Source organism: Rattus norvegicus, chromosome 3 (assembly GCF_036323735.1).
Source record: "Rattus norvegicus strain BN/NHsdMcwi chromosome 3, GRCr8, whole genome shotgun sequence".
Lineage (NCBI taxonomy): Eukaryota > Metazoa > Chordata > Mammalia > Rodentia > Muridae > Rattus > Rattus norvegicus.
In genome coordinates, this window is record NC_086021.1 from 155,908,870 (window position 1) to 155,933,070 (window position 24,201).

Below are 24,201 nucleotides of genomic sequence, written 5' to 3' on the forward strand. Positions count from 1 at the left end.
TACTTCGAAAAAGAAATAAGCATGTATTTCAATAATTTAATGACATTGTGCTAATGAAGAATTGCCACCTTGACTTTGCAGTGGATTCAAGATAGATTCAAACAGCAAATACTGAGGTGAAGTGTCTTCACAGTTGGAGTTCTTTTTCCTCTCCACTAAATAAGTAAATACATGTGGGAAAGCCAGCAAAGGGTGAGGGCAGGCCACTCAATATTATGCTTGACATCACATGGAGTAATTTCACATTTAAGAAGGATACTTGGTTTCAGAATTGCAGCTGTCTGGCCTAACTAAAATGTCTGCTCTCCCAAAGAAGATCGGGATTGATGACACATTCGACATAGTTTTTTTTTTTAGGTCAAGTAAAGAGAGTTTTTAGAATTATATGTTCTGACTTGGGTGGGATTAAATAAGGACGATTTCAGTGTCCATTTTTCATTCTATCATGTTTATACATTTTCCCCCTATTTTTGCTGTGCTGTGGCTCCGTGTGGGTGTACAGATGGTAACATTCTCATACTGGGCACCCCAAGAAGGTCACATGCTTTGCATCAGTGGCAATTAGTTCCCTTTCTAAAATGGAAAATGTCATTAAGTTCTTGAATAATTCAAGAGTGGTGGTCACAATACAGTGTCCCTTTTGGGGGTCTTTATGGTGCAAATGACAAAACAAGCCAATGCTATCAGTAAGAGTAGATCTGAAGTTTACAATGTAGCTCTATTTAGTGTGACAGGAAAATTAAATTACAGGAGGCACTCATTCATTGTCACCCGTTAACAGGCTTGGGAAAATTGTGGATCCCCGGGGGCAAATCACTGACAACATAGGAGGGATCTGAAAATATTTCATTTTAATTGGCTGCTGTTTCCTTTGCCTGGCTTAAAAGACAACACACAGGCTATCAGCTCAGCGATCTGCGCAACTCTCTCTGGAAAAAGGAATCTCCCTAAGTGGGACTTACGGGGGTCTGCAAGGAGCCTCGGGGCTGTCTTCTGGGTGCAGTGGCACTATTCTGCACCGATGGTTCCTGAAAAAGAACTAGACTGGCAGGTTTCAAGTTAAACCTGGCTTCTACTTGCTGCCCATAGCAGGACAGGAACTATCATCCTGTTATGGGGTTGGGGGTGGGGAGTGTCCTATAAACCACTGGGATAGGCAGGACACACAAGTCTTCCTCTCCAGAGGGGAGAAAAAGTCAGATTGCCATTTGAGACCCTGGCCTACAGCCAAGGCTGCTTGGGCCCAGACTGTGCAGACAAGTGTCGAAAAGGCAAAATGAAGATCCTCAGAAGTCACCAAATCTCTCTCTCTCTCTCTCTCTCTCTCTCTCTCTCTCTCTCTCTCTCTCTCTCTCACACACACACACACACACACACACACACACACACACACACACACACACGTTTTTCTTACGCCACCGTAGCACAGCCTGACCACTGTGAGGGTCCTCCGAACTCTCAGCTAGAACCCCCAAGTTGGACATGCCTACCTTGGTCTTGCTCACACTTGGCCCAAGGCTGTCTCTGAATTCTGCTGACCTTGGCATCTGAAGTAAAGAGATACAAGACCCAGAGACCCAAAGACATAGGGGAGGGGTGGGAGAGAAGCAGTGTTGTGCCCACTGTGGGGGCAGTGGAGTAGGTCCGGTGTCTCCAGGCTAGCTATCAGGTTGTCTAGGGTGGGATCCCCACATTCTAGAACTTGGATCACGGGCCCAAAGGTCACCTCGCTCACCTGCCGCGTCCTGGTTTGTCTAGCTCTTCTATTTACCCCTCCCCCATACTTGGCGGGTTTTTCTCTTTCCGTTTGGCCCTGCAGAGTCCCACTATGGGTTGTGAGAGCAGAGGGAGAGAAGCGTTACACCTGGGCCCGCTGACTCTCAGACACGTTGGCTCAGCTCTGCAGCTAGCGGTCCGCGAGATGGGAACAACTGGGCGGCTCCGTTCGGCCAGTGCACCGGCGCAGTTTCCGAGTCCTGGCTCGCGGCAGTGCTTCGAACCCTTTGCGCGGCTTTTAAAGCCCGGGTCCCCAGCATCCCGCCATGCGCCTAGAACACACGCGGTCAGCTCAGTTTAGCTAAGGTCGAAGTGGGAATCGGGGATGCTGAAGGAGGCTTGATTTTAGGGACGCGTGGCTAAACGAGGGCAATTTGATATTTAAGAAAAGAGATGTTGTGGAAGTGATTTGTTGTAATTGTGGATGGTGTGTAACTCAGCATGAACATTATTTCCTGGTAAAACTAAAGAATGAGTCGATGGAAATGGGAGACAACATTAGGAGGACAATTTAGACACTGTCTTTTTTTTTTTTTTTTTTTTTGGCTTTTTGTTTTTTGTTTTTTTGGGGGGAGGGGGAGGGTTGGTTTTTTTGGTTTTTTTATTTAATAGTGCTTCCATGCAGTAAGCAAACACTGGAGCTCCTGGGTACTATAATTCCAAAGGCAATTTTCTCTGCTTTTAATTTGATTTGCATTTTTCAACTCTGATAATATTCAATTTCATGGCTGAATACACATGTAAACACCAATAGGTTGTGGAGTTCTTTTTGCCGCTTGCAGCAAACAGAACTTCTGCCACTTGTCTCAGTGTCATGGGACTTTACTGCATGAGTTTAAAAATATCACTAAATTTCCCCTAAATTATTTTGCAAAGCGTAGCCTGGCCTTGCCTGGGCTTCTGGAGTGGTGGGCTAGTAAATAAAGGTGAGTCCTGCGGATCAGTACAGCAAAGATTCGAGGGGAAAGCCGGCTCACAGTGCGGAAGAGAAGGGAGGTGGAAAAGAAAACGAATCTTCCTCCCATAGATAACATTTGTGGTTTTGTTGAGAAACATTTCGATGCTGTACCGGAGTTTTCTAAACAATCTAAAAGTAACAAATAAACCCGCTGCCTCCAGCAATGTCTTACTGTAGCTTTCTAGCCCTAGAAAGACAAGTGTTAAGAAATAGTTCTAAAAAGCTTTGCAAGAATGGTTTAGTTCCCATCATGGACCTGTTTGGTCAAACATGCAGTTAAGAAAACAACATAAAATGAAGCAGCATCGTGATTCGTTTTATTCCTACCAAACGTACCTAGTGCGGCCAGCAACACAGAGAATAGAATGTGACAAGTGGCCGTGACAGTGCCATCAAACGCCAGTGTGAAGGCAGCCAAGCCTTTCTTCTCTGTATGCCTCAGGATATGCTACCCTCCAGACACCATGAGAAGAAATAGTTGAGAACTGTCAAACATTCGGATAGATTGACACAAAATGTTAAAATTCCAAATGCGGTTTTGTAACTTCTTTGAAAACCATACTTCAAAAAGAAAAGAGCAAAGAAACTCGATGTGTTGGTTTTTCCCGGGGCTACTTTAAATTTTTTTTAAATTGTTTTTATCAGAAGCTACTCTTCTATTTTTCTAAACACAATATGTTGCTTTTATTTTATTACAGTCTTGGGGATTGAACCCAGGACCTTCCCCATGCTAGGCAAGCACTCTACTAGCTTAGCTACATCCTAAGCCTCCTCATCATTCATTTCTTCGTGTGTGTGTGTGTGTGTGTGTGTGTGTGTGTGTGTCCATTGCTGTGGAATATACCATGCAGTCAAACTGCTTCTAGTTTAAATTCTAGGAATCTAGAAGTTGAAAATGTTATTTTACTTTTATTGTTAACTAGTTATTTCATGAGCAATGTTAACTTTTTAAAAAACTAGGATTTTTATCGTCCTGGGAAGAACTGATTTAAAACTGATGAGACTTGAAGGTGCTTTTGGTATGGCTAACTGATTATGCCAACCCATGAATATAGTTGAGGTGATCTAATTTGAAAAATATCGTTTATCCTGTGGATGGAGGCTAGATAAATATGAAAAAATCCATTTTTTTATTATGCCTACCTTGAAGGAGAAAGCTTACAAATGTAATACAAACAAAAAAATACATCGTCCTTTCCAGGCTAACTGTGCATTACTGAGGGAAGCTCACACACGTAGTTTTCTGAAGCACAATTATTGAATTTTAAGTTATAATCCTTTAGGGCTTGCACTAAATTTTTATATTGCTCTGGTTGGCTGGCAATTAGATCTACTTTACACAAACAGATGGCAGTGTATACACCTCCCCAGCACAGTTCCTTCTGGCGAGCCTAAGGTAGAGCCGGAAGGACCGGCCCCACGACAACAGTGTCTATTCAGATACTTGCTGATAGCTGGCAATATTGAGCATCAAACCTCTCTCTCTTTTCCATTCTTAACTGAGGAGTAAGTGGGATCTTGTTAAGCATTAAAATGCAATGCACAGAGAGTGACGTTACAGGTTTTTTTTTTTTTAATCTTCCCCACTTCCCAAATAATCTGATTGGAAGACCTGAGATTGGCTTGTTCAAATACAGTGGGGACTGTAGATGTGCCTCGTGCACACACACACACACACCCAATTTTGTTCTGCAACAAGGTTATCAAAAGCCAAACCGAGAAAATTCTGTAGGGTCTAGGATCTGGGGATGGGATGGAGAGGAACCTAGAAATTCCTAGTGAGTATTTTAACCAGGAAAGGTCGCAGATTAGAAGGTGCAAAGTGGCATTTTCCTTTCAGACTGAGGGTCTTGTGAACCCCTAAGATGAAGGTTTACTACCCCTCAAGTGCCTGGCTGCTGGAAGGAGAGAGTTAACTAAATGTGATATAAAGTAAAGGGAGTGCGATCTAGACGTCCCTTCAAGAGGTAGGGGGAGAGTAAGGAGGGAGGGAGAAGAGAGAAGGGGAGGGAGGGGAGGAAGAAGGGAAGGAAGGAAGGGTAGAGAGGGGAGGAAAGGGGAAGAGAAAAGCGGGGACCAAGAGGGACAGGGAGGGAGAGGGAAGGAAAGAGATGGGACGTGGGGTGGCAGAGGGGAGGGAGATGAGTCCCAATGTCTTCCAGGGAGAAATTCTGTAGTTCCTGTTAGTTATACGCCCAGCCACAACAAAATCTAGACAGTGTTTTCTACTATTAGTGAGGGTTGGCTTGGGGTCTAGGGTTGATCTCCCTAAATGAGTCTGGTATTCTGATAACTACTAGTGAATACCTGAGCTCAGCTCCCTGCCCGAGATCACGCTGGATGTTAGAGAAGATAGGACTCAGCTTGTTCAAAGCTCTGGGAAGGGAGAGGCTTGAGGGGGATTTAATTACCTGCCTGGGTGAATCGAATGTCCTTTTAAAGCAAAGAAATCAAGAGAGATTGGCCTTTAATTGTCAAATTCTGCTAGTCAGAGAGGGGTGTTAATTAAAAAAAGTATAGCTTGGGTACCCTTCCCCCACTCGTCCACCCCACGATCAGTCCACAAATGGCATCTTTTCTGTTCGCAGTGTCTTCAGAAGGTTCCATTTACACGGATCGAATGTTCCCTTCTTAATCTATGACATCAGATCACCCATTTAGAGTGAGAAAGTATAGTTGATTGTAGACTCTGTTCTTCTCCAAAAGCTGTCCATGTCGTGTAAGGGCCTCCCGAAATGCCACAAGGAAAGAGAGGAAGACGTGGCAGTCAACATAGGGGGTCAAAAGCAGTGGAGGGAGAGATCCCCGTTTGGAGGAGTGAAAGCGTCACCCAGTTCCATCGTGTCCTCAGGTCTGGTGCAAGCAGGCTTTAAATCCTCACTATGAGGTATGCCCACATGCTGTGCAGTAGGATGCTACCTGCTGCTGGTTCCTTGCAGACAACAGGTCCTCACATTGCAGCATCACTTCTTCCCTCCATGTAGATGTAAGCTAGGCTAGGAGGCCAGCATCTTGGGGCTTGGGCTGGAAAGCAGGTGTTCACTAGATCTGCATTTGTTTGTAACTCCAGAGGAAGACAAGTGCTGTGGGGTCAGGGGTCTTGCTTCTCAGTCAGCTGGACAGAATACTAAAGACCCAATGTGGGTGACGCATAAAATATGCCTCTGTTGTCACCTGTGTCATCATGCCACCAGGTGCAGGTCAGGGGGAGGTCAGAAGCAAGAGTGACTTTGAACGGTCCTGGCCCCTGCTGTCAAAATCTCCTGGCAAAGAATAAGGCCAGCGGAGAAGCTGTACTTCTGAAATAATTTGCCAGTTTGGATTGTTTTTCACCCTCGTGCCTGCAAGTGGTCTCTGCCCCTGACATTTTCCTTTTCTCTGGCATTTTGTCTTTCTAATCACAATTCAAGAACCATCTATCTGGCTGCTGATTCTCTTGCTGTCACCTCCCTTCCTGCCTTAGCCGCTGTCCCAGAGTTTAGGTGCAAAGAAAACATAGCCCAGACCTGGTTGGCTTTGAAGGATCACATTCCTTTAACAACCCTGTTTTAAAACTACAAATAAGCATAACCTGGAACACTCCTATCCTAATCTCTACTAGGACAAATGGTAGCATCTTTGCTGTCCTGACCCACGGTCCCCAAGATTTATTTCTCATCCCTTCCAACCTTCTCCTGATACTTCGGACAACCTCTTGGAGACTCTGGTATTCTGGTAAAACAGGCTCTCTACTGCTTTGGATCTGGGGTGTCTCCTAGCATTGTGATGGTCTGGAGCTTTGGGAAGTTGAACGACTAGTGAGGTGAAATGCAAATCACCTGCCTAGTCAGAGATCTGAGAGACCAGTGCTGAGGAAGTTCCTGAACTCTAAATCCCAGGAGTGCTGTTACTCATAGATTCTGACTTCCAATCTGGGAGAGGACAACATATCACCGGGTGTGTGGCAAATGGGAAGCTCTGCTCAGTTGGGGCGGGACTGAATAGAGAGATAAAGAATCAAGAAGGGGGTGTCACGGTTTGGGCAGCCACAATCAGAAACAGGACAAAGGGGAGGGATTTCTGCCAAGGAATGGGCTTCATAGTCCTGGAAGGCGGCAAAATTTCTCAGCCACCAAGACATGGAAAGGAAACTACAATTTCTTTTAGTGTGTGGACTGCTCAGCGATGTAGATCGGAACAGCAGGAGAAGCAGAGAGCACTTGGTGAAGTCAGTCTTACTTTAGAATAAGCTTTAAAAGGTAATGTAAACACTCTTGAGCAGAACTGTATGTTGTTTTAGAAGATGAAGCACTAAATTATATTTCCTCTCTGCCCCATGCTGGAGGTGGAACCCAGAGCCTCGTGTAAGGCAAGCATTCTAATTGCTCAGCTATACCTTCTAACCCGACATTTTGATTTCTTCCTTAAGATGCTTCTTACCCCCATACAGAACTCCCTGTGGCCCAGGTCCTGCCCTGGCAGACACTTCACCCCCATTCCTTCATAGAAAATGTTATCTATTCCTTGGTTCTCTTCAATTCTCCACCCACCCTCCTCATGCCTCTGCTTCATCCTAGCCTTTCCCTCCAAACATCCCAAAATTATATTCTGTATTTTTAAAGACCACACATTTAACATTCATAATTTTAAATTAGGAAATCATTGCTTTCCTTCACAGAAGCAAACAATGGACAAGGGAACCCATTCTACAATTCTGTTTGAGTTGTAAGTGCAGATCATATTTCTAAGGAGCTAGCAAGTTCACAGTCACACAGACAATTCTACTTTGGTCTGGATAGCTCATGATCTATCAGCCCCCCAAAATCTCTGTGTATTCTTGAAGCTTTCTTATTGATTTCAGATAAACGAAACTGAAAAAACTGATTTACATATGGGAAATAACATGGTTCTAAACCATGTAAGTTGAACTTAAAAGCAACGCAAGGCAAGGCTCGTTCCAAAATTCTAGCGTAGGCAAAGAAGCCCTGGTGAACGATGAATTAAATCCAGACTTCTCCTTTACACAGATTTGAGTAGCTGACATTTCTCTTCCGGCTAAAAATGTGTTGCATCAAGAATACAGTGTTGCTGAAGTCCTTACCTAACCTTGCTGGAGGCATTTGGTAACTAGCAAAATGGAGTTAAACCCAGGCATGGAACTAACTTAATCTGTGGTGTTCCTTTTAGCACTCCTAGCTATGGGATGCCTTATCTAACAGTGAAATGAAACCCTCAAGTATGTATGCATGTGCTCGTGCACACAGACACACACACACACATACACATACATACACACACACACACACACACACACACACACCATAAACACACAGCAGGAGGGGTAGATTTTTAATGTGAATCCAGGTTGTGTTCATGTGGATGTCACAATGATGTCTCGGTGTTGAGAGGAACTGACTCTGAGTTAAAATTAAACAGGCCACTCTAAAGACAAGCTTGAAAAGCACCTCTGCTCTTTTCACCTGTCCAGAGAGACTCTCCTTGAAGAATTTGCAGGAAGATCTGGACTGGGCCCCAAGGGCACAGGGATGAGGGGGAGGAGAGTGGAGGCATCACTTCCAGTCTGGAGATAGGGACCAGGACAGAATTACAGCTTGTAAAATAAGCCTCCATCAGTCTCCCAGGAGACAGCCAGCTTCTACTTGGGTGTTCCCTGCTTGTTAGCCTCCGTCATAATTGGTCTTTCCTCCCATCCCACGTTGTTGGTTTTCTGTGTGTGGCTTTTGGTGTGAGCGTGTTAGGTCATCAACAAATACAATGAGAGGAGGGAGCTAGAGAGACACACATGATTGTTTTAAAGAAGAAAAGAAAAGGGATAAGAGAGTGGGCAGGAAGGCTGTGAACGGAATGGGGAAGATGCCCCAGGATTTAGGCTTCCAGGCAACCCCTGGAGTGACTGAGAGTATGGGAGTTTTGTAGAAAAGAGCCTAGACCCACTAGGAGCTAGAGCCCTACTGAGCTCTGTCAGGGACACATCAATTCCTTGCTATTTTTCTCTGCTCTGATATGGAGGTGCCTATCTAGAGCCGATGTTTCTCATATTATTTTTTTTAATCTTGTGCTGACATTTCTGTTTGGGGAGACAGAGCATGGGCAAGTGGAGAAAAAGTCCTCAAAAGCAGGCAGAAGCTCCCGAGTGGACCAGACACAAAGGGCTCTCCACCTTTCTCCTTCCACAGCAGATATTTTCCTCCATCCTGTGTCCTTCCCACACCCCATAGAGGAAAACCTGCCCTGGGGCGGTGAGATGATATTTAACAAAAAAGGAAGGAAGGAAGGAAGGGAGGAAGGAAGGGAGGGAGGGAGGGAGGGAGGGAAGGGGGGGAAGCAAACATTATTTCTAGTCTAGTCTAAGACCACTGCCGAGATAAATGCTTTCTTAGTCTAGGAAGGATAGATGGAGCTTTTTGCTCAAAGAGGGTGTGCAGAATAGGTCCTGAGCGTATGTCACCTTTCCTTACTGTCAAAAGTAAAATAACACAAAAACTTACTAGACCCAGCAAGTCAGTGACCAGAAAAAATTAAACCTAGTGGAAAACTTTTGGTGGCCTTTACCCTTGTCTTTCTTTCTTTCTTTCTTTCTTTCTTTCTTTCTTTCTTTCTTTCTTTCTTTCTTCCTTCCTTCCTTCCTTCCTTTCTTTCTTTCTTTCTTTCTTTCTTTCTTTCTTTCTTTCTTTCTTTCTTTCTTTCTTTCTTTCTTTCCTTTTTTAATTTCCATTTTACCAGAGTCCCCCTGGCTGGTCTTGGTTGCTATGGTACTGAAGTCAGGGCCAGATCATCCCTTCCTCAACAGACACTTCAGGTGTGAATCCTGCCACCACAAGGTGTTCCTTTGCCACCACAGTCTGGGAGGGGTAGAGTGGGTTATTATTTTGAGGGGTGCTGGTGTCTGCCCTGTGAAGCAGGACTTGAGGCCTGTGTGTAGATTGCTGCCAGACTGGCTGCAGAGCACCTATGGGTGCTCAATTGCTGGAGGAATAGGGGCATTCTTGGCACTCCCTTTGTCACATACCCGTTATTTTTCAGGGGGGAGAACAGGATCAGGCAGGGGGTCTGACCTAATGTTGTACCCCTGGCTCCTCCAGAGAGGGAGCCACCCTCATCGCCCCCGCCCCGGCTTACATACTTAGGGGAAGGAAAAAAAAGACACAGTGGCTTCTAGGTAACTCTAAGTACATCCAGGGACAAACGCCTTCCCCTATGCCCCATTAAACCTTAGCTCTCGCTCCACCCCCGCGCCCCACTTTCACATTAAAAGCCCCCCAAAGCACAACCGACTGCCTTCTCTGTATAAAGCGGGGAGGAGGAGGGTGATAAAGATCGGGCGTTTAAATTGGCCATTTGAAAGATTACATCTCTTAACCGAGGGTCTTTCTTTCAAAACTCTTCACTGAATTGAGGGGCCATGGCTAGTCCGCACCCGCTCTCAAAGGCCGGGCACCTTTTAATTCCGCGGTAGAGTGGGCTGGGCTAGGTGACCCGGCGCCATCAAAGGCTCGAGGGAAGGCCGTGGGGCGACACTCGTCTAATGACAAGTAATTGACGGATTCGAGGCCTTGCATTACCACCGGAATGGGGGGCATTAATTATTTAAAAACGATTAGCCTCGCCTTGCGTCCTGCATGCTTCCCACCTCGTTCCAAGAAGGCACCAGCCACACTAGGCAGAGCCTCAGCTTAGAGCGCTGCAGAGGCGTCCGAGTTGGCTTCCAGTGTCCGGAACATGGGCAAGCAGCCTGGGATACAAAGGCAGCACCAAAGGGTGTGCCTAGGCTCCACTTTCGAAGATGCCCTCATAGCATTGATCCAGAGGGCCGGCAGACCATTTCTGCATACTGGGTTCACCATCTGCAGATAGCAATGAAACCTGGAATGGATTCCAGTTAGGGTGACAAGGGAAACCCAACTAGAAGTGGGATTCTTCCAAAGCCCTGCATTTAAGGCAAAGACGTATGGAGAACGCGAGTTTAAGAAAGAATTGGCGGGACAGGTAGACAACAGTAAAGATAATGGCTGTTTTCTTTTTCTCCCCCCTCCACATCCACTCCACTGGTGAGCAGCGATTCCTGGGCTTTACTCTTACAAGTCAAATCGTCTATCGATGAGCCACATCTCTGTCCCCAAAGAGATCTTTTGTGAACCCTGTCCTCAGAAGAGTAGAGTACTGAATTTTCAGCAGGCTGCAGTGGAAGGTAGTGTGAGACGAGGTTGGCAACTTCCCGCAGGCAACGGAAAGAAGAGTCTAGACTGCCTTCCAAAGTCCTGTTCTACGACCCCTACACGCGCAAGTGCAACACTCCGCATCCTGCTCCTGAAACAAGGCGGCGCGACTGGGTTGTAATGGGAGTGGGAAGGTAGACGACCCCGCAGTACGCTTTGACTTAACCTCACGGGCCCAGCTCGTGATCCAGGTGGAACTTTACAGCATAAAAGCCAACGCCGCTTCTTGCGAACTAAAGTGACTCATCTTTTAGTAAAGGCGCTTTCCCTTCCCCTGCACGAGTTTTGAGCTGCCTTGATCTGCCGGGATCTGGGAAACAGCATTAGAACACACTCAGAGCTTTAAGCTCCCTGCACTCTGTGGCCTCCGCTCCTCCTTCTCCTCCGTATCCTCCCAGCTTCACGCACAAACCGGCGGTCCCCAACCCTAGATTGTGAGGCCAAGGACGCCCTGATGCTCCCCACCCCCACACTCTGCGCGAACCCCAGCTCTTATGAAACTAGCAGCCCACTGTTCGAATCTCCAGCCGGAGTGGCTGCAGGGACAAATCTGATTTCTCAACGCCTCCGGAAACCAAACTCCAAAACTGCTGGGAGTTCTAAACTCCCAGACTCCTCGTTCTTCTAAGTGGCGGTGCAGCCCTGAATCTTCCCACTCCCCTGCAAAAACACTATTTCCCGTCTTCCTGAGCTGGGTGGACCTCCCAATTCTCTCAGAGGCACTGGAGCTCGCTCAAGTGGGGGAGGGGAGGCCTGTGGACCCGAGTGGGGGGGGCGGACTCTGTGCGGGGAGCCCGGGCGTGGCCCCCGAGTGGGTGCGCTCCCTACCTGCGGTGGCCTGCGGGCAGGCGGGCGTCGGAGCGTCCTGCGCTCGGAGGGAGGCGGCGGACTGCTCCCAGCCGAGGCATCCCTGCATTTATTTGAGCTCAAACCGAGCGACTGTTGACTTTAGCACACAAAGCAAAGATTTCACTGCCCGCTAGTTTAAAAATGAATATTTTACCAAGATATCGATCAGCGTTATAAAATTCAGTTAAGTACAATGGGATCCTGGAAAAAAAAAGAATAATAAAGGAGGGGAGGCAATATAATATCTGTGCAAATTTGCTGAAGTGTGACGTGGCATGAAAAGTTTACCCTCCTGGAATTCGGATCTAGAATGTTTTTTTCGGTTGTTTACTGACTTTGTTTATTCACAGATCACGGTTGCTTAAACCCCAGCGCGAGGAAGGCGGCGGGCAACAGAAGAAAAGAAGGGGGAGAGCGGCTGCGCCCTGCAATGCATCGAGTTTGGGTGGGAGAAGGAATCCCTGAACTCCTAAACTTGGAACTGGGGGGGCGGGGGGGTACTGACGTGAGCTGTGAGGAAGGCACCAGAAGGGCCGAAAAGCCTCGGAGGGCGCAGCTCCCCGACAACCTTTTTATGTATTCGCACAGAACTATATCTTATCGGCAGGGATCAGTGGAGGGGGGCGCACTAAGTAGTTTAAAACGACCCTCGAACAATGGGCGTGCGATAAGAAACATAGCAGGTTAGGGCAGCGCTTTCAGTCTCCATTGTCCCCCACTCAGCCCCCGGCCCTGCCCCTGGGCTCCTTCGCTACGGGAGCCTTTTATGTGATAATGAAACACATTTCAGGCTGGGCTCGCGACGTGTGTGTCCTGGCCCAGCAAAGAGAAGGCCTGATTGCTGGCCTCGGCCTGCGAATCCCTCCTCCTTCAATTTCTCTTCCTTGTGTTCGGAGGAACAATGTGGCTTGTTAAAATGGGATTTTGGGGATGGGGGTGGGGGGAAGACACACACACACACACACACACACACACACACACACACACACACACACGAGCAAGGGAAAGAGGGAAAGGCCAGGCCTGAGGAGGGATGGAAATGAGCAAGGTGTTAGAAAGTGCTCATGGAGGTGGTAAGGCTGAGTGAGGTTCTTGTGGGACATTCTAGATTGGAATAATTAGGCATAGCAGAGAGGTCAGCGCTAAGCAGCAGCCTCGTATTAAAAACACCTCTGACGCCTGCTTGGGTTTTTAACCAATGTAACTTTTTTTTTCCCTTTCCCTGGGAATGGCCCCAAAGTCAGACTGAGGACAGCTTTAAGGCATTAGATGAAAGTCAGTGCGAGGAGGCTCCTTTGCAAAACCAAATTCCTCTAGATTTACCTGTCAATTTGGAGAATCTGGAGAAAGGTAGAAATGGCCGGTGAGATTTTATTTTGGGTCTTTGTATTTCCCTGGAGGCTCACAAAATACCCATTCAGTCCCTGGGTCACAGTCGTGGTTTGCCTATTTCTATCTGAGCTTCTTGAGCTAACAGACAGCTTTGCGGGGGGGGGGGGGGGGGGGGCTGGTAGAAGGGAGACACCATTCTTGAGACACTGGGATTTCATTACGTTTGGAGTCATTTGCTAAGCTGCTCTAGGCACCCTTCATCACCTCCCCATCCCCAGCATAACTTTTTAATAGAAGATTTGGAAGTTACCCTTAACTGTGCAATTAAAACCAATTTCAGGACAATATTCATGTTTCCCCAGATTATGTCATCAACCCCTAGCCTAGCAAGGATTCCCCCCACCTGCTTACCACCTGGGAGAGGGAGACTGGCTGCCATCCGGCACAACCTGGAGCCAGGCAGTCTCAGTTCCACAGGAAGGTTCAAAGGGAGGCAGGCCTGCAGTAGCTGGGAAGAGCCATAAACCCAAAATTGGTAAATCCAGACTTGGCTCACTGACTAGAAAGGAGGCCTGAGATTAAAAAGCAAAACAGCCAACCTGTAAACGTCTGCCTTTCTCTTGGCATAGCCAGCCCCAGACCCCAAGGAGCCTCGACATCATTGCGTGTATGCACTCAAGAGCGAGCTTTGGCCTCTGGCTTTAAAATTAAAACTACTGGACTTGCCAGGCACAACAGGTCTGTAATCCTAGCACTGGGAGGCAGAGGCAGGACCCAAACCTGGTCTTTATAATGAGTTCCAAGCCCGTCAGGACCATTGAAGGAGACCTTGTCCCCAATCTCTGCACCTTAATAAAACATAAGTTATATGAATAGAGATGCTGGGGAATGGTCCATCAAGAATTTGTGTTCTGCCATGTTTAGTAATATCAACTTCAAAAATTTAAAAAGTGACTAGGAACAATTTTGTTGTGTTTCCTGATGTAGTTGCTGCATTGTTTAGGGCTTGTCTCCCACACACTCTAAAAAGCATTCAAGGAGGAAAGATGGAGGTGTGGCTAGGTGGACAAACATGGGGAGGATGCAGCAGTGGTTCTTACAGGAAAATCCACTCACCTATGATATTTAAATAAAATGTTGGGTAAGAAACAATACTGACACCCCTGAGCTCCCCATAAACCCCCTCAAAAGGAACTCCCACTGCTCTCTCCCATTTCCTTGCAATAACCAATAAATTCGTTTAATTTTGGGAGAGAGAGAGAGAGAGAGAGAGAGAGAGAGAGAGAGAGATTGGATCCAAGGGGTAAAATTGGCAATAACACTTTAATATAGATTTGTGGAACTCTGGCATTCTAGCCAGAACACACATTTATAAGCCATAAATAAAGCACGCAGAAACCATAAATTAAATCAGACCCGAGACCTGGATTTCACCATGTCCAGAATGGGATGCATTTTTGTCCTTTCTCCTGGTCATTTATACCAGACTCTTACATCATTATTTTTTTTTCTCTTTTAAACATCAATACAACCCTCTGGTTTTCTGTTAAAACTACATGGTTTTACACCAAGTCACTCACAAAAGTTTTTTTTTTGTTTAGTTTGTTTTTTTTTTAAGTCAGACTTCTCTGCAACGACAGCAATAGAGAGAGAACAAGAACAAAAATCAAAATCTGCAGGTGCCTTGAGAAGCAGTAGTCTACATAGTGGGAACCAAAGGCTCCATTAAAACAAGTTTATGTGTATACATATATATTTCCATTCCCTTCCCTATTTAGAATGACAGATCAGTGTGGCCCAGCTATTTAGGGACACAGACAGGTGAAACTGCTCCTTTGGGGCCTTAAGTGTGGTGGCTACTTTTTCCTCAAAGTTCCCCCAATGTTTCCACTCAGCCTGTCATTTCCCTTGTCCTTCTCCCCAGTGGCCAGAGCTAGGCAGGGCCTGAAAGCCATCTTCTTAGGACGAGTTCATAATAGGCCTGGAGTACACTCCCTGGTAGTAGGAAGTGTCTGCAGCCAGGGGCGAGGCATCCAGGCCGGCTTTGTTCGTGACTGGGCCCATGGCCAAGCTGCCTGGCATGGGGGAACCGTAGCCCCCAGGGTAGTGCATGACCTGTTCGTAGGTCTTGAGGTCCATTTTGTGGGGCTGATGGTGGTGGTGGCTGTGATGATGTTGCTGCTCGGAGGACATGAGGTTGTTGATAGAGAAGGGGTGGTTGAAGGCGTAATGGTGCTCGGGCTTCAGGTGGGCCTCTGGTGGCAGGCCAGGATGGTGAGGTGGGACCAGCAGGTGGGCTGCAGCCTGCTGCTGCTGCCCAGGCGAGGGCGCCGGCTCCGGAGGACTCAGCGCAGAGGCAGGTGTTCCCTTCAGCTCGCTCAGGCCACCTCGCTTGTGCTCCTGACACGGAGAAGCGCTGGAATGGGGGGACTCGGTGCCCGCCGGAGTCTCAGAGGCCGAGCCTGCGGCCTCCCCGAGCTGAACCTGAGAAGCCTGTGTCCCAGGAGCGGTCTTCTTGCCTCCGCCACTGCCCGCACCCGCTGCTTCCTTCAACGCCAGTTGCTTCTCACACTTGAAGCGCTTCTGGCGGCGCAGGTAGCAACCGTTCTCGAACATGTTGCCAGAGTCAGGGTGCAGGGTCCAGAAGGAGCCCTTGCCAGGCTTGTCTGGCGAGCGGGGCACCTTGAGAAAGCAGTCGTTGAAGGAGAGAGAATGACGGATGGAGTTCTGCCAGCGCTGCTGGTTCTGCCGGTAGAAAGGGAAGAGGTCCATGATCCACTGATAGATCTCGCTCAGCGTCAGCATCTTGTTGGGGCTCTGCTGGATGGCCATGGTGATGAGCGAGATGTACGAGTAGGGAGGCTTGGCGTGAGTGTAGCTGCGCCGGTACGTCTTGGGGTCCCGAGCGCGGCTCAGGCCCGCCTGCCCGTACATAGGACTCATGGAGTTCATATTGGCGTAGGGAGCAAGGCCACCCATAGCCCCGGCCGCCTGTCCCCCGAGTGGGCTCAGACTCGGACTCAGGTGCGGTCCCATGCCCGCCACGCCGGCCGCCCCAGCTGAGCCGCTCATGCCCGCCATGGCGCCCGCGCCCGGGGACATGCCAGCCAGCGACGGGCTCATTCCAGCGCCCACATAGGATGACATGTTCATGGAGCCTGCGCTCATGTTGCCGGAACCACTGCCCATTGCAGCCGCGGACATGCTCATGTAAGTGTTCATGCCATTCATCCCCAGGCTGGCGTTCATGTTGCTCACGGAAGAGTAGCCCTGCGGACAGAGCCCGGGGAGGAGACAGGTTAGCACCTAGGCTGAGCTCGCCCGATCCTCTCACCCATAGGTTGCACCCAGTCCCCCGCCTTCGTGCAGGCCTCCGGGATCTCTTTCTTTCCCTGGGTCCCAGTGCACCAACACCAAGTCCTCTGGGCCTCAGAGAGTCCTGGAAAGGTGGTAGCCCGAGGGCCAGCGGGTTGCCGTTCTGGGTCTGAGGCTCAGCCTCGCCCTCATTCTAGAACTTTGGAGTCCTGGATCGCCAACAAGTCAGGAGCCTCAAATCCATTTTACTCTCCCTAGGGGCTCCTCACACCAGCTGGCTAGCACACTGAGTCAGCACCAAGGCCGGAAATCTCCGTTGCTACCCCTGGTCGCCAAAAGCCACCCTTGGAACGTCACTAGGGCAGTCTCAAGTGGAAATCATCTCAGTGTCCCTGTTCTGGGGCTTCATACTGGGACCCGACTCTTTAGTTACAGGGGAGTGAAGCGCAGTGCCTGCACAGAGTCCGGGAGCAGCTGGAGGCACTGCGTGGAGGAATAAGGAAGGTACGGCCAACTCGGCTAGGAACTGTTAGTGTCCCGGCTTCGTGGCGACAAACTTTTTTCTCTTTGTCCACTAGTCTTTGATTCTTTGCCTGCACCTCTGTCCCCAACTCCTACCCACCTTCTCTTCTCCAGCTCCCCACCCCCTCACCAGCCGACCTCCCACCCCTCCCCAGCCGCGCGCTGCCAAACATAACTCTGTTAGGATAGTGCGTGGCTCGGCCACGAAGAGGATTTGGAGGCGCCGCAAGTCAATATTTGATCACAAAGTTAATATTATCTCAAGGCTAACAGTGTGTCGTATAAAAAAGAGACCCATTTGAGTAGAAGGAGGGCGGAAAAGGCGGCTGTCCAGGAAGGCTAGAGGTGGGGGGGGGCGGGTACCGGTGAAGGGAGCGTGCGGAGGCTGGGGACGCGGAGATAGCTGTCACCCCACTTCTCCCTGGCGAAGGCAAGAGCTTACCTCAGGCTCCGCGTAGTAGCTGCTCCAGTCGGATGGCTCGTGCCCTTCCATCTTCACGGCTCCCAGCATACTGGAAGCCGAGTGCATGGCGGTTTAAAATTTAACAGCCACAACAAACGACCAGCAATCAGCCCCCACCCCCACCCTCTTAAAAAAAAAAAAAGTCAGCTATGGCACCGTCCCCTCCCTCCCGCCCTCTCTCGCGCTCCCCCTCTCTGCCTCTCTGGGCTCCACTTCCTCTCTCTCCCGCGGCCTGCCGCGGGAGGTAGCTGGGAGTGGGCGGGAAGGTGGCTGGCGGAGGAGGGGGCCGAAGAACCCTGGAGGCCGGAACCCGAGGCTCGCCGTCGGGCGTGCACTCCGTCTCCGCGCTCCCGGGGCTGCCGGTGCAGGCTGAGGCTGGCAGTGTAGAGGTGCCGGGAGGCGGCGGGAAGCTAGCGGCGCGGGGGCGGGCGGGGGGAGAGCGAGAGGAGGGGGAGGAGGAGGAGGAGGAGGAGGAGGTGTGGACCTCGCAGCGGACAAGTGCCGCAATGACGTGAGCGGCTGGTGATATAGCGCGGTGCGCTGGCGCGGGCCTCCAATCCCCAGACCCCGGGCAGCCCATTTGAATAATCAGCTCACACTTAGGTGAGAGGAAGCCAGGGCTAGCGCTCCGCACCTGCCGCTGGGCGCCCCGAGCTAGCCCATCTCCCGCTGTCCCCTGCTCTCCCAAGACCTGGACCTGCAAGCAGGCGCGCTGGCGCCCTGGTGGAGTCCCTTCCTTTGCGTCCACGGGGAGTCTTCCGTGGACCCAGAGATCTGGGATCGGGCCACCCTTGGAGAAACTCAGGTCTCCTGCTCCCGCCCCGCCCCTCCTCATCGCCTGGAGCACCGGGTTCGTCAATCCGAAGGCGCGTACCGCCTTGGTGCCCAGCGAAGCCTAGGCAAGCCAGATTTATTTATCTCGGGTTTCCTCCCTTTCGGTGCACATTCCCTGTCAAAACAACAAGCAGGTGACAGCCAATTTGCAAAGCGCTTTCCTATTTAGAAAAACTGTGTACACACCTTTAACTCGCTGGCCGCTGCTCCAGAGGCCCCTCCCCGTTACAGTTAAGTCCCAGGGAGGCCTCAGAAGGCGCGCAGGACTCGCGTTGTCTGGCCGCCCTGGTTGTCAGCCACCTCAGGCCTTTTTCTGGCTACCCACCTCAGTCGGCCCAGGAAGCCCCGCTTAGCTGCAGCCAATACCCGGGAGACAGGGATTTGCCTCTGACATGAGGGCCTCGGTGTTTCAAGGTTACTTTTCAGTTAAATCCAAGGTGCCCAACGCATTTCGTAACTAAAACAAACAGGGCAGTAGGTGGGGGTAGGGCAGGAGAAAAAAAAATCAATATCGGGCCTTATGGGATGACTTCAGGAGGATTTGTGTTCTCTTGCCTCCGAGGCCAGGACTGTTTTATAAAAATTAAAAATTTCATTTTCCTTTCTCTTTAGTCTCTTGGTGTTAAAAAATGTCATTTGAGCATGTTGTTGTCTCATGCCTTTGAGGCAGAGGCAGGCGGATCTCAGAGCAAACTAGGCGGGCCTAGTCTATAGAGTGAGTTTCAGGACAGCCAGGGCTTCACAGAGAAACCCTGTCTCCCAAAACAAACCAAACTGGAAAACAACAGAATATGCCATTTGTATTGTTAGTAACCAAAACTAAGGTAAGCCTAGATTTTGGAGTGGAGAGTCTTTCTTGGTTCTGGGGATGTAGGGATACAGACCCGAACTCTTCTCTCTCAGATATGAATAAAGACAATAGGAAATAGTTGTCCCTGGCTCAAATCCAGATGTTCAGTATTTCGTGTGGTGGTAGAAGAGTGAAGCTAGAGGTGGCAGGTACTGGGTTTGAGCTTTGAGCGTGGAAGCCTGAATGAGGATCAGATTGGAGGGTAAAGAAAGAGGCCACTTGGGTCTGCATCCTTTCGGATCGAAGATGCATCGTCGCCAGTATCCTTTGCTGTTGAAACTCACATAGTATGGACAGTTTACAGATAAGGCATTAATAAGTCCTCTGAAGGAGTGCAGAGCACGAGTCCCTCAAAGGCAAGGCCTGTTTTCCTGCAGAATCTGACTTGTTCATCTAGTGAACACAGGGAACCCAGAGAGATCAGACCCTCAGCATCTCCCCCAGGCCCCACAAGGATGTCCGCAGACTTGGAAAAGAAGGGTGCACATGCTGTTTATAGATGCAGCTGTTTTTCAAAATTAAAGGAAAATGCAGCCCCCCCCCACCAGAGAGACAGAGAGAGACAGAGACAGCTCCAAACTCCAGAGAAAGAGACAGGTCCACCCCAACCCCTCACACAGAGACAGAGAGAGACAGAAACACAGACAGAGATGGAGACAGAGAGCCCTAAACAGCATTCTGGTTCTGTCTAGAGATCTTAAATGCCGAAGTACTGGACTCCCGAGATGCACGCAGGCGCACGCGCGTGAACACACACGCGCGCGCGCACATATACACACACACACACGCACGCACACACACAAGGACAGTTCTCTCAGGACATGAAACTCAAGATATCAACATTCCGCTTTATCCTGTCAGTTGGTCTGTCCGTCTGTCCGTCTGTCCGTCTGTCTATTCCCCCGTCCCTCTCTGTTGAATTCGAAGGAGTTTGTAAGCTTGTGATGCACTACTCTTAGATTGTGCTCCTAGCAGAAATTTGTCCCAGAAATTATTGCACGTGTAAAATTAGCTACCAAGCGCTGGGAGAGTGGGTCCGCGGAACAAAATTCAGTGCTTCCCTCAGTAGGACAGACCTGCGAATTCCTACTGTCTTCTAAGACACTATGCTTGCTTAGATCTCAGGATATCTGGGAGCGCTAAACTCCAACTTCCACAGTGACAGGGCGCCCCCTGTCGGCCCCGAGGATTTCGGGGTCAATCTCAGTCCTGTCTTATCTTTTGGGCTCCTAATCGCGCGCAATTCTTGTCTCTGGGCACCTTCTGGCCCCATCTCCACCCAAGAGCACCGCCTAGAGGCCCCTGAAATTGTGAACAAAACCAAACCCGCTTCTTGTCCCCTAGCTCCGAGAAAGGGTCGGTCTGCGCATGACGCCACCTGGGACATTGGAGAAGTGGTGTCTTTGATCATCCCAGCACCACTGGCGGCTGGCTATCAGTGAACAGCCCGGGAGCAGGAAGCCCGAAGACTGCGGAGCGAGGGGAAACATATGGCAGCCCAGGGTCTCTCCCTAGGCTTCAGACTTTGCAGGCGTTCGTTCTCATTGGCGCGTACACCGGTCCTCCCCGGAGCCGCTGCGATTTCTAAAGGTTTATTCAGAGCCTTGGCACCAGAACTTCAAGCTGGAATGCTGCGAACTGCCCCAGGTGCCTCTCTCCAGGAAAAAGTTCTCGGGAGCTCCAGGCTACACACAGATGTCTGCGCTGATCCCCAGCAGTTTAAACCTCACCCGGGGCCAAGCCATACAAAGCGTTCCTTTGCCTGCGCCCTCCCTTTGGTCCTTTCTTCAGTCCAGCACCGCAGCGGCATGTAAAGCCTCTTTACAAATGACCACTGATCTCCTAGGTTTGTTTTTATTTTAGAAATCGCACTGGCTGCAATAGGGCCCCTCTGATTTGGCCTCAAATATTGGCTATCTCTGATGTCGCTGGGGAGAGATTGAATTCCAGTGTTCCTTAGCAAAACTGCTCCCCAGAGTTTTCTGTCAATGAAACTAGCTGAAGAGGACATCAATAAATAGAACTCGGTTTCCCTTACTTAACGGTGTGGAACTCTCTAGATGAATCCTAAATCTCAATGCAGAATATAGTATGTCAAAGGTAACATTTCACTTTTTGTTGGTCTGTTCTGAAATTTATTTTTAAAAACCAGATCCCCAGGGTTTGTTTACCTAGCACTTGTACACACCCTCAAATACTCCTGTGTGGAGGTTTTTTGTTTTTTGTTTTTTTTTGTTTTTTGTTTTAATGTTAAAACCCTTGTTTATGGGGAGTATTAAAAGTCAGCCATGAACACATCACCAAGGATATTTACATGTGGGAATGAAGAAAAGTGTCTATAGGCTGCACTCTTTTGTAAAAACACAGAAAAATGTCCGTGAAAGAAAGAATTTAATACTAGTAACTCATGTTGGCTCCTGTGGCAAGATCTATGGGAAAGAAGGAACAGGTATAAAATAATTGTAAGATAAATATGATAGAAACACCTGGTGATTGGATTGGGGATGTAACTGGGAGGGAGAATGTGCTTTGTGCGAGCATGGCCTTGGTTTCATTTTCTTCCATCAAAACAAAAACAAAATCCAAACAAAACTGGATTTGGTTTGGGTGGTAGACCTGTGTCTTCAGTGTACATTTTTCTGCAATACAGTGATACTCAAAAGGGTATATTGTTTGTCTTGCATCCTCTGTTATTGTGTTACAGTGAAATACACAGTTAGCTTATTAACTCTCGTATTAACGACATCTTGGAAACATAATTTGTATAGATAGTCACCCACTTCCTCTGCAACAATGGAAAAAGCCATCATTCAAGCTGATTCTGATTTTGCTGAAACTGGGTTTCTTTTTCTTACTGGTAGCAGCAGATGGACTCTGCCCTTCTGAGAGAGGAAATGCAGAGCTGTTGATGGCCATCGCAGGGGGCATTCCCAGCATGGTTCCGCTGCAGAGCAGGGGACAGAAGACTGCAGTCTGGTTAAGGTCCAGCTGAATTCAGCACACAGGCTCCCCCCACCCCCACCGCATTTAATGTGTTGTAGATCTTGTTTGCCCCAGCAATTGAGATAAGCAATGGCAGACTCAACTCTTGTCTGTTTTGCTCACTGCAGACAGCTAGCATTCTGTCTACTTGGTTCGAGAAGTTGAGGAATATTTCTGGGATACCATTCACGTCTGGTCCACTGTTCTTGCACTTTTAACATGTTTCTGGTATGTGAAGCTCTTATAAGAGCTAATTAAAATAATTGGAAGAGATGAGCATAAAAGATGACAACACTGGTGTCAATAATAACAGAGAACTGTGAGGGGGAAGGTCTCTGTTGAGGGGTGCTTAAAGCAGACACACCTGCATCTGTGACCCTGGGAGCTTCTCATTCATTGGCATGGTGTTCTTGGGAGAAATAACCAACACTCCTGCCAACCAGGTAAATGGTGAACTTCATTCATGAAAGACAGAAGTCCAGAGAAACCACTTACAGACTTGGACTATTTCTTTTCTCTGTGTTACTTGGGTAGCAGATTTGGAGGGAATTCCGTTGGATCTGTAGAACCACAGATCATCTATGGGATAGACAAATGTCCTCCCAATAAGTAAGAAGCAGTGAGGCGCTGAGCAGTGGGGAGACCTGACATGGGGCAGGAAGGCCTGGGGTTCAAATCTGTGGCTTGGGAAGTGTTCTTAGCGTCTTCGTTTGCATCTCAAAGTCACCCAGGAGCTTGATATAAACACAGAATAGCTGAACACGATTTGTCTATTTGTCTCAATATTAACAGTGACAATGGAGGGGGAATTGTGCATTCTTACCCATTTGGCAAATATTGAATGAGGTTTTACTCTTATTTCAGGTGGCGCATACAGGGAATGTCACCGCTTTACAGAGACCAATCTTGATTCCTTTGTTTTCTCCCCTTCTCTCTTCCATCAGAAGTTCCAACCTGTTATTATTTTCAGATTTCTTTCCAACAATGATCCCAGAAATTTCAAGTGGGAAAACCTACATTCCTCCATTTAAAACTAGTCCTTCAGGACTAGTTTTAGACTAAAATCCAAGGTGATGGGTTCTGCCCATTTTAAGCAAAATCAGTAGGGCCAGCAGGGAAAACAAGGACTCAGTGCTCCTGTAGAGAACATTATAGCAGACCAGATCTCACACCAATCGGCTACACTTAGAGCACTGTCATCTCCAACTCTGTCCCCTCCTCAAATATGGCATTCCATGGAATGGATGCTACATTACTATCTCCTGATGCTTATTAGGATGTTCAGGTTTTGGGGGTAGTTTTCTTTTGTACTTTTGAGGTTTTTGTTATTGTTTGGTTGTTTGGCTGTTTGCTTATGGTGGCCAAGGACATGGTGTTGTGGATTGTACTCAGAACCATGCTGGACAAGTTTTCTACCACTGAGCATATGTACTCCTAGCAGGTCTAACAGATGCGGCTCTTTTTTTCCTCCTTCCCTCAAGACAGAGTCTCTTAGCCTTGGCTGTCCTGAAACTCACTGTGTAGACTAGGCTGGCCTTGAACTCAGAGATCTGCCTGCCTCTGCCTCCCAAATGCTGGGATTAAAGGTGAAGATGAATCTGCACATATGTGTTCATCTGCTACATATGTAGGGTGTAGGGACTTAGGTTCAGCCCATATATACTCTTTGGTTGGTGGTTTAGTCTTTGGCTGAAATGTGAGTTGATGTGCCTAGACCTGCAGTGACTTGATTTGCCAGAGTGGGTTGGTATCTCGGGGCGGAGGGGGGGGAGCTTCCTCTTTTCAGAGGAGAAGAGGAGGTGGGATGGGGGAGGGGCCGTGTGAGAGCTGGACTGGGATGGGGGGCTGTGATTGGGATGTAAAGTGAATAAACATATAAATTAAGGAAAAAAAGAATTTGTGATACATGTGTTTGTGTTAGCGGTTTCAGCTGGACTTGTCAAAATAATTCCAACCTTCTCATAAAAGCTTCTACGGGGTGGCACTACTTCACTAACACTGAGCTAATTAACTAGGGTTGGGACCTACATACTCTTTAACCTTTTATGTGCACAGGAATCCCCTGGAGATCTTGTTAAAATGCAGATTTTGCTTTAGCAGGTAG

The 24,201-nt window shown here is 48.6% G+C and overlaps 1 protein-coding gene and 2 long non-coding RNA genes across 18 annotated transcripts in view; 1 reads left to right on the top strand and 2 right to left on the bottom strand.

The window, feature by feature from the left end:
* Positions 1 to 11,992, bottom strand: part of LOC120101725 (uncharacterized) — a 103,565-nt gene extending 91,573 nt beyond the window's left edge. For 11 of the 15 annotated variants that reach the window (XR_010065426.1, XR_010065423.1, XR_005502545.2 and 8 more), the window contains exon 1: positions 11,779 to 11,992. This is a non-coding gene — a long non-coding RNA (uncharacterized LOC120101725). Of the gene's footprint in view, positions 1 to 1,490 lie in introns of all 15 variants that reach the window. The other 4 variants (XR_010065433.1, XR_010065431.1, XR_005502550.2 and 1 more) reach the window with 3 other exon arrangements.
* A 2,443-nt stretch (positions 11,993 to 14,435) lies between these two features.
* Positions 14,436 to 18,639, bottom strand: Foxa2 (forkhead box A2). Of its 2 annotated transcripts, NM_012743.2 has the most exons (3): positions 18,452 to 18,639; positions 17,411 to 17,480; positions 14,438 to 16,401 (listed from the first exon to the last, which is right to left on the bottom strand). In NM_012743.2, exons 2-3 carry the CDS (start codon positions 17,477 to 17,479, stop codon positions 15,091 to 15,093), a joined length of 1,380 nt encoding a protein of 459 aa, NP_036875.2. In that variant the 5' UTR covers position 17,480; positions 18,452 to 18,639; the 3' UTR covers positions 14,438 to 15,090. The 2 variants fall into 2 exon arrangements, with proteins under 2 accessions (NP_001386014.1, NP_036875.2); NM_001399085.1 differs by lacking the exon at positions 18,452 to 18,639 and having other exon boundaries at positions 14,436 to 16,401; positions 17,411 to 17,619.
* On the top strand, positions 16,117 to 21,148 carry LOC120101726 (uncharacterized). The gene is made up of 2 exons (XR_005502554.2): positions 16,117 to 16,950; positions 20,460 to 21,148. It is a non-coding gene; the product is annotated as an uncharacterized LOC120101726 (long non-coding RNA).
* The last annotated feature ends 3,053 nt before the right edge of the window (positions 21,149 to 24,201 follow it).

Bases quoted from the DNA above. Each gene is read 5' to 3' on its own strand.
- Foxa2 (NM_001399085.1), bottom strand. From the start codon at position 17,497: ATGCACTCGGCTTCCAGTATGCTGGGAGCCGTGAAGATGGAAGGGCAC. The intron at 16,402-17,410 runs GTAAGCTCTTGC...CTCTGTCCGCAG, and splicing joins GCTACTACGCGGAGCCTGAG to GGCTACTCTTCCGTGAGCAA.